This window comes from Octopus bimaculoides, chromosome 2, assembly GCF_001194135.2.
Source record: "Octopus bimaculoides isolate UCB-OBI-ISO-001 chromosome 2, ASM119413v2, whole genome shotgun sequence".
In the NCBI taxonomy this organism is placed as follows: Eukaryota; Metazoa; Mollusca; class Cephalopoda; order Octopoda; family Octopodidae; genus Octopus; species Octopus bimaculoides.
Window position 1 is genome coordinate 65,912,344 of NC_068982.1, and position 10,157 is coordinate 65,922,500.

Here is a 10,157-nt window from a genome sequence, read left to right on the forward strand (position 1 = left end):
TAATAAATTGAGTCTTCTAATGATTTATATATATATATATATATATATCATCATCATCATCATCATCATCGTTCAACGTCCGCTTTCCATGCTAGCATGGGTTGGACGATTTGACTGAGGACTGGTGAAACCAGATGGCTACACCAGGCTCCAATCTGATTTGGCAGAGTTTCTACAGCTGGATGCTCTTCCTAATGCCAACCACTCTGAGAGTGTAGTGGATGCTTTTACGTGCCACCGGCACGAGGGCCAGTCAGGGGGTACTGGCAACGGCCATGCTCAAAATGGTGTATTTTGCGTGCCACCTGCACAGGAGCCAGTCCAGCGGCACTGGCAACGATCTTACTCATCAATTATACATTGACTACTGTTTAAAGTGGCAAGCAGTACCTCCTTGTTGATTCCTGTTAATAAGTGTATGACTCTGCCATTGCGAGTTAAAAGTCTTTTGTTTGGGAGTGTACAACCCTGGTGATGGATGTATTATGGATTATCAACCATTCAGTCAGTATGTCATTGAGCTGTTGTTGCTTAACCCTAGGTCAGCCTTAACAAGCAAACCTATGATCAAAAGCATATCAGTTGTGCACATTTCATTTATTTCTTTTTCAATTACGGTGTACCCCAAACAATATTATCTAGTGTTTCCCCTTCTTGAATTTACTGAGGCATGACTGCTACCTCTAGCACACTAAGTGAGCATGCAGAGGATCCCATATTAGTTTTGTTAGATGTCAAGTATAGTAGACTAATGAACTGATTACTTACATTATTTGATTGGGTAATATTTCGTATCCAGGATATAGCAGTGAGTATGGGTGAGACATCACTGCTGTTGTCTTGCTGAAGAAGTAGATGTTCAAGAAGACTTGGAATGGTCAAAGCTGGATGTTCAGAAACTAAAAATAAAAGAACAAATGGTATGAATGTTCCTGTACTTGAGAATGTGGAGGATGTTCACAGTGGGACACTTGGAAAAAAATTTCTCCTTATATTTTTACACAGAAAATATATAAGGAATTTTTCTCTTCGATGAGTCCCACAGCAAATGTCTTCCACATTCTAGCATACAAAAGCATGATATATATATAAATGCATACATAATTATATATTATATCTTTCAACCCAATATTTAAATGTAGCTTTATATCTACTTTTAGATCAAATTCCAAAAAGGAATTATTCCTCATTCTCTCGAAAGTTTATAAATTCTTATGATGACAACAAAATATATATACATGTATCATCATCATCATTTTATGTCCGTTTTCCATACTGGCATGGGTTGGATGGTTTGACAGGAGCTGGTAAGGCTGGGGGCTGCAATAAGCTCCATTGTCTGTTCTGGCATTGTTTCTTCTGCTGGATGCTATACACACACATGCACATGCATATGTATGTATGTATGTATATATATATCTATATATATATATATATATCTATATACCTGAATATTTTAATGTCTTTATTGAAAAATATTTGACAAAACTGGATGCTCAGAAAATGAAAACAAGAAAAATTTTAAAACTTGGGACATTAGATACATAAGTACATGTAACATTTAATTTCATGATGGAACACCACCACATGTTGAAACACATTACATCTTGCAAAATAATCTCATATTAATTAAAATGTACTACAGTTACCTTCCCTGCATACAACAGCTGTTCTTTTAGAACAAACCTGTAACTCGGTTTGCCAAACAAAGAGGAATGAGGCTAGTGTACTTTTCTGAATGTGCAATGTTTGTATGCATGTATGACAAAGTGCAAATGTATTGAAAGAAAAGTTAAGCAGAGGAGGAATCAGTTGTAGTGTACAAGAGAGAAGACTGCACTGGTTTGGACATGTTATGCATATGGATGAGGACAGTTGCATAAAGAAGTGTCAATCACTTAAAGTGGATGGAACTCGTGGAAGAGGGAGACCCAGGAAGACATAAGACAAATTATCAAAGGCTAATCTCAAGATGCTAAGCTGTACAGACAAGATGACAAAGAACTGAGATGATTAGTATTTTGCTATGCTTGAGAAGACCCATCCATTGTAGCAAAAATGATATTCTAAAACCATTCAGTTATGCTTGTAAGTGCAGGACTCTGTCCCTCCTCCTCTCTCATCTCTTTCTGACACATCAAGCATTCCTCCCTATGTATTTCATCCCATCCTCTCTCTGATCCTCTTCTGCCACCATGAACCACTTCCATTTCTCTTTATCATCGTGGCCCACACTATTTCTACCAAACACCTCCTCTCCAAGCATTCAGCCACTGCTCTCTCTCTCTCCCTTCTGTTATACTCCATTCTAAATACCTCTCATACTGCTATCATTCCTAATGTCCTCTCATATCTCCCATCATATTTCACTAACTATAGTTCCTTGTGTGGTTCTATATTTCTCCCTGGCAAAGTTGACCTCAACAGAATTTGAACTTTGAATATAAAAAGCCAGAAGTATGAAGCTATGCATTTTGTCTGATGCACTCATGATTCTGCCAACTTGTAACCTTTTATCAAGAAATATATGATAACTGAATATATCAGTTTGTCTGAATATATCAATTTGTTTAAATATATCAGTTTGTCTGTACTTAAACGGTTTCAGTTTCAACACACTGTCACAGATCAAGTCACTAACCAAACAAATATAACTCCAAAATGTTTATAATGCAAGACCTCACCAAGGTTAACATGATACCTATGTTCTGGACCACTGATTGTTTATAAACTTCAATGTAGCTTTTGTATTATTCTGCTTGAATCAAGAAATCTAGATTAGAAATAGGTACTGCTTTGTCCATCATCCTACTATTTTCTGTTCTAATTTCCTTCCTGAGCTTCTCCTATATCTCCCACATTACCCCTCTACATACTAGTATTTCCCATCCACACATCCACTCTTGTTCATCGCTCACTACATTAATCTCTCCTTGTTTATCCCCACTAACTCTTATGAAAGTATCCACTTTCTCATTCCCTCCCATGACCCACTTTATCATCTCTTACATCTCACCTTTTTGAGAGTTTGCTCTAGAACCCATCACTACCTTTCTTTTATCTCCTCTGTTAGGAGGCACAAGCACTTACATACATATGTACACACATGACAATAACTTCTGCTTTAATAAATTCAATTACAAGGCTTTGGTCAGCCTGAGGTAGAAGACACTTGCCCAAGGTGCGACACAGTGGGACTGAACCCAAAACCGTGTTGCTAGGAAGCAAGCTTCCTAACCACACAGCTATAGCAAGGTGCTTGTGCTTGCCTGTACATCAGACTTTAGCCTTTCAACACCCAGCATAAAGCCACCTTCCTCTCCTAAATACTTTCTTTTAGTTAGGGGAGCTTCTTTCTTTTCCTTTTCTCTTTTTCTATCTTGCAAGTTGATGATATGATGATGATTTACCTGCCTGGAACAGTAACCAAAATTCCAGCAAAACACATTTTACTTTCTATAAAAGTTAACACAGTCCTAGATGGATTTAGGTGTGGCTGTGTGATTAAGAACTTTGCTCCCAATCATATGGTTTTGGGTTCAAATCCCATTGCATGGCTCCTTGGATATGTGTCATCTATCATTCCAAGCTGATCAAAGCCTTGTGAGTAGATTTGGTAGAAGGAGACTGAAAGAAGCCTCATTGTGTGTGTGTGTGTGTGTGTGTGTGTGTGTGTGTGACTCTCTCTCTCGCCTTATCTTGATGTCACACAATAGTTCTCAATGAATGTTACCGTCATACAAGCAGTGCCATTCATTTCCAGTGATCTGCAGAAGCATAAATGGCAATGGAGAAATATTTTCTTGCTTGGAAACGAGTGAGGGTTGGTGACAGGAAGAGCATTCAACTGTAGAAAATCTGCCTCAGTAAACTCTGTCCAACCCATGCAAGCATGGAAAAGTGGATGTTAAAATGATGACAACGACCACAATGATGATGATGAAACTTACTTACCAATGTTAGCTGGGTTGAGTCTGTTCAAAACTGTAACTGCAGACTCTTTCACTTGCATGTCATCTTCCTGCAGCAGATTTACTAAGATTCCCCAATATGTATATTTCAGTTCACCTGTACATGACAGAGACAAAGTTCATTATTTACATTATTCTACATTTGACGGATATTTGTCCTCATTTTGTTTGTTATTTCGGCTGATATGCCCTCCAGCCTTCATCAGCTTGTGATGAAGGCTGGAGGGTATATCAGCCAAAACGTGTTAACAACAAACAAGATGAGGATAAATATCTGTCAAATGTAAATAATGTACATAATTCCTCATCTCTTAAATATAGAACAGAGACAAAGTTATTTGAAATTCATAAAATCTGTTATATTCACATTTTTGACAATTCATAATAGACTGTATTATGAAGAAATAAATAGTTTTTAATTTTGGCACAAGGCCAGCAATTTTAGAGGAGGGAAGACAGTCAATTACATTGACCCCCAGTGCTCAACTAGAACTTATTTCCTCAACCCACAAAAAGACAAATGGCAAAGTCGACCTCAGCAGAATTTGATCTCTGAATATAAAAAGCCAGAAGTATGAAACTGAGCACTCATGATTCTGCCAACTTGCAACCTTTCAACAAGAATTATATGATAACTGAATATATCAGTTCGTCTGTACTTAAATAGTTTAAAACAATCATTTTATGATGTGATGATAACTTCAGTTTTACCATGCTGTTGCAGATCAAATTACTAACCAAACAAAATATAACTCCAAAGTGTTTATAAAGCAAGAATTAACCAATGTTCTGGGCCACTGATTGTTTATAAGCTTTCATGAAGTTTTTATATTACTCTGCTTGCAAAAAATGAAGTCTAGATTAGTAAATAAGTACTGCCTTGTTCTATCTTAGTGACCTCAGACCATCTCTACTCAAGATATCAATGTTTGTCAAATATTTAAAACAACATAAGTTACAAGATATGTCTTGTGTAAGAGTGGTTCAAAACTATTGATAATTCTGCTAAGAACTAAATTTCATTAAAAATGTAATATTAAAAAAAGGTCTCTGATTTGAAATTAATTTTTATTTATTTCAAATAACTCTGGTCTACAGATACATGGAACATATGACAGAAACCTAAGACAGAATACTAGATGAAAATTGAACCTGTATATCTGAGGAGGCTGAAAGTCCAAAGACACCTACAATCGAGAATCAAGTCCACATAGCTATCACATTTTGGACAAGACACTGTCCAAGACCATCCTGACAGAAAGTAGGGAGGGGAAGACAACAAGAGGTCATTAAAGATGTTTGTGGACTGACAACAAAAGAATGGAGAAGAAGCAGCAGCTTGCTTGACTGCATGCAACATAACACAGACACAGAGGGACCTGGAGAGTCTTGACATGTCAAGCCCTGGACACAGAGAAGGCATCTGGCCGATGATACTAGAATGCCTCAGTATAACAATGCTACAAGCATCATACGTTGCTTACATCTATATTGAAGTTTACATTAAAACTATAAAAATATATTTTTCATTCATATTTACAAAAATAACATATAAGACAAAATTGCAAAATACATGAAAATCAACTTGTTGACCAAATAAGTAGTTGATTTGTTATTTTATAGACAAACAAGGCATAATCCTACCTAATACTTTATCAGGGTCCTTGAGAAGTAAAATTGCATTTTTATGCAGAAACTGGGTACATGCTAGTTGAAGACTTGCACTTTGTTCTGTAGCACTGCATAGTGTTAATACTGCACACCAACGCTCCAATAAAGATGTTTCTTCTGATAACTGTTATAAAACAGAGAGGAAGTAAAACATAAAAAATTCAAGCATTGCTTTCAGTGAAGAAACAGTTCTGAAATACAAGAAAAATATAAATATCCATCCATCTGTTTTTCCCATCCACTATTCCTGGGAGAGTTGTGGGGGTACAGTCCTCAGGCATTTTTGCCATAGGGTCCTATCAGAAGAAACAATCATTACACTTTCTAGCTGGATTCCCAGGTGTGATCAGCTGAGACTATACATATTATCCAACCATCTTGAAGAAATAAATTACCTCATTATAAGGCAAGGAATACATAATTAGCTAATTTTTGAATGGTTTGATTAGTAGGTTGGATCTAAACTTATAACCTGTACATGTCCTTCAAGACCGGTGAGATCAACATGGTTGTAGCTCTGTTCCCTTGAAGAACTGCAGGAAAAAACATGGACACTGTAGAGTGGTAGAAAAGGTAGAGTGAGGAGACAGGGTGCTTGTGGGCCAGAGGTAGGAGTATGTTGATGAGTGATTTCATGCTTAATAGTTAGGCAGCTTGTTTTTGTTTTTTGGTAGTTCAGATATATCTGGCAATAGTATGAAAGAGTACAGTTGTGAACACAAGTGGCTCAAGTGGCTGAAATGGGATTCATGCAAAGGGTCTCTGAAGAACATTACTTGACATGTTACATAGCTCAGAGATGAGGGGAGTCTCTCTAGGTCATGTGGTGACTTATTCACATTGAGAAGTCACAACTCTGATGTATGGACATGAGATAAGATATTGCAGGAAAGAATCACAAGATAGATTCTTCCAGTTGAGCCATCCAACAAACACTAAGAGGTAAACCAAGAAAGTAAAGGTTGGAAAATATATATAGTTTCAGTTAGTCATGCTTGGGAATCTAGCTGGAAAGACTAATGATTGTTACTTCTGATAGGACCCTATAGAGGAGGTGCTTTGGGACTCTACTCCCCAATCTTTCCAGAAATAGTGAGCAGAGAAGATGGATGGATGGATAGTTCAGTGGTGTTAGAGTGTCATGATGAATAAATGTGTTACTGTTTGGAACAAGAGAAACATTACTTGAGAACCAATAACGCCATCACATGTTTATTATTTGCTATGTTCTGAGTTCAAATTTTACCAAGGTCGACTTTGCCTTTCATCCTTTCGGGGTTGATAAATTAAGTACCAGTGAAACACTGGTGTCGATGTAATTGACTTGTCTCCTCCCCCACAGTTTCAGGCCTTGTGCCTATAGTAGAAAAGATTATTACATCTTTAGGTATCTTTACATTTGTAAGGACTTCCAAATGAGAGCAGCTTTGTCTTGTATTTCATAAAGAATATTGAACAAAGGAGGATATTTGATTATCATTATTTTCAGTAAAGGGAACTCATCTTAGAGTGCAGTAATTCTGAATAAATTGAAACAGGGTAAAGAAGAATTTTAGTCCTGCTGTAGACAGTCTATCTCTTGTACTGGTGACATAATCAAATATGTCCAGTCCATGCTGTAAAATGGCTGGTGATAGGAAGGTGGGCAAAAAATGTCTATAACATACACAACATAGATTGAAGTTTTGTTTCTTTTGTGTGTACTAGTAGACAAAGAACCAGGAAAAGCAGCATGATGATGTTGTGGAACAGAACCATCCAACCTATTCCAGCATGGTAAAACAGACATAACATGATGATAATGATAACAGAGGAAAATTTATAAGCTGTGTAGTATAATTTGCACCAAGTATATTTTGAAATAAATATAATTCAAATGTGGGTAGACAGACATCTTGGCCCTCTCAGCCTTGACCCAGGGAAACAGTGAAGATGAGGGAAGCATTGAGGTTGAGGAAAACATTGAGGATGGGGGAAACATTGAGGATGTGACAGTTGGTGGAAGAGAGGGCTACATCAGCACTCAGCTGATACTCATTCTTTTTCAGCTGAGTAGACTGGAGCAATATATGATGTGTCTTGCTCAAGGACATAATGTGCCATCCAGTCAAAGAATCAAACCTACTAACCTCATGATCATGAACCCAAAACCCTCACCACTAAGCCATGTGAACCACTTCTCGTTTTGGAAATATAAGAGAAAATAGTTGCACAATAACTGCACTAAAATAAAAGAGAAAAAATACAAAATTGTTGTAGAAATGATAACATAGAAGTATTAAAAATTTTACATCAGTATATGACCAGAAAATATTTGTAAATGGAAAAACAGTGATCCATTTTTGTTGTTTTTTAATGGTTTACTCGAAGAAGGAAGAGCTGTGTCTAAAATTCTTTTCATGACCTCCACCATGGACTAAATGCTTTCAACACAGGGAACTCCACTAAAGACACCCAAGGGCCAGGTAGTGATGTTAAAGCAGGTAACAAATTAAGTCTGCCATACAAAAATGAGCTCAGTTCATTCAATAGGCTTCTTCACAGTTTCTGTAAAAAAACTGACTGTACTGTAAGTACATCAGACTGAATATCTTGTGGTAATTAATCCAGCTCTTTGCATTCTGAGTTAAAATCTTGCCATGGCTGACAAGGGAGGTAGGCTTAACTTGTCACCAGATTTAACACAACCACCTGGCACCTTGGATGACAACAAAATCCACTTTGTTGCAAACATTTGGGGTAGACTTCCAGTTTGAGGATATGTCCTCCTTCCATCCTTCCCACCACTTTCAGAGGTCTCACATGACATATAAAGATTAAAAATAAAATGGTTTCAAGAAATTTTGATTAAGTAGTTTGTGAGGCTCTTAATTTTAGTACCCAGACAATTGCCTAGTTTGTCTAGTGTGTAGTGCTGGCCTTGTTTGCAAGACATTTATTTAGGAAACTGAGAATTGAGTTACTTGTGGCTTTTAATTTGCATCATGTGATAATGAACATAGGAGATATTAAGGGGCTTGCTTGAGTTGGAGTGGAATTTTACTTTGAAAATAGAAAGAAGAAATAAATGTTTTCACCTCATAGTAGACTCTTGGAAAAAGTTCAGCAGAAAACGTGACGGCACATTCTTGGATTTCTTGCCTAGAATATCATTAAAGACTATCAGAATAAACAATTAACAAACAATCAAAGATATTTTATCACTTCCACATATTTCAAACACATATATTTGAGCTTTCTTGTATCACAGACTTGCTGATCCACCTCCTACTACTACTACAACTACCATCACTATCACCATCATCATTACTATTACTAATCACAAGCCAGCAAGAGAGGCCTCTTCATGGTTGTTCAAGTTGTTAGCAATAGCAGCCAAATCTCCACCCTAGTCTAACCTTTTCCTATTCCCTTTCCCTTGCACCTTCTGTCCAATTAGTGACTACTCTGTTACTCTCCCCACTACCACCCTATCGCAACTATAAACCTGTTCTTCTCGACTTACTTACCATCCTTCATTCCTCAGCCTAGAATCTTCATCCACTCTGTCGCTTCTATTCTCCCTCAATTATAGGAGCTACTTTGGGCCCTTACCTTTGTAAGTTAGGAGACATTCTTCACTTGGTACTGGCACAACAAAGGCAGCTAATGCACTCTATAAACTGGTTGGCATTAGGAAGGCTTAGAAGCCTTAGAAACCCATGCCAAAGCAGACACTGGAGTATGATACAATCATCCAACTCATAAGACCCTGTCAAACTGTCTAACTTATGACAGCAAAGATCTGGACATTAAATGATGACAATGACAATGACTATCAAGTAGTGAACAAATTCAATACTGTCTGCTAAACAGTGGAACTAAGTTAGTAGCAGCTGCTTATGGGACAAATACCCTTAACTTGGATGAGCTAATCTAACCAGTTGCAATAGAATGAACTTCTCTAAAGGTAACAAGGGCTCAGGTGATGGTGTTAAACTGATGAATGTGTTAGAACTATCACCTTTCAAAATTTATAAACTAGATTATAAATGAGGCCATATTCATAACTTAAAATCTGTGAAGTTACTGAAAGATGACACTTCTATATAAATTATACTACTGATTTAGTGATTCTGTAGAAATCTAAGCTGAAACATAAGAGTTCACAAAAAGAGGATCAATCAACTTACCCTTGGTACTGCTCAAGTAGATCTACTATGTGATATGATAGCTGAAAGCAATAACAACAATAACAACAGTTAATAAATATCATCTATGATTTCATACACACACACACACATCTGTATCTCTTTCTTTAATCTTTTTACTTGTATCAGTCATTAGACTGTGGCAATGCTGAGCTACAAACTTGAAGGGCTTAGTTGAAAAAAAATTGATCCCAATATTTATTTTTCAATTTTAGTACTTATTTTATCGGTCTCTTTTTTTCTTGAATCACTAAGTTATGTGGATGTCAACAAACTAACACTGGCTGTCAAGTAGTGAGGAAAGACAAACACAAACACATATACC

General features: G+C 36.9%; 1 protein-coding gene across 3 annotated transcripts in view; it reads right to left on the reverse strand.

Annotated features, from left to right (window-relative positions):
• The window catches only part of LOC106872855 (thyroid adenoma-associated protein homolog), an 84,816-nt gene that overhangs the window by 5,575 nt on the left and 69,084 nt on the right, over positions 1–10,157 (reverse strand). For all 3 annotated transcript variants that reach the window (XM_052977833.1, XM_014919991.2, XM_014919992.2), the window contains exons 35-39: positions 9,815–9,855; positions 8,720–8,783; positions 5,616–5,766; positions 3,955–4,068; positions 769–899 (exon numbers count right to left, since the gene is read on the reverse strand). In XM_052977833.1, coding sequence (XP_052833793.1) covers positions 769–899; positions 3,955–4,068; positions 5,616–5,766; positions 8,720–8,783; positions 9,815–9,855 — 501 coding nt within the window. The remainder of the gene's footprint in view (positions 1–768; positions 900–3,954; positions 4,069–5,615; positions 5,767–8,719; positions 8,784–9,814; positions 9,856–10,157) is intronic.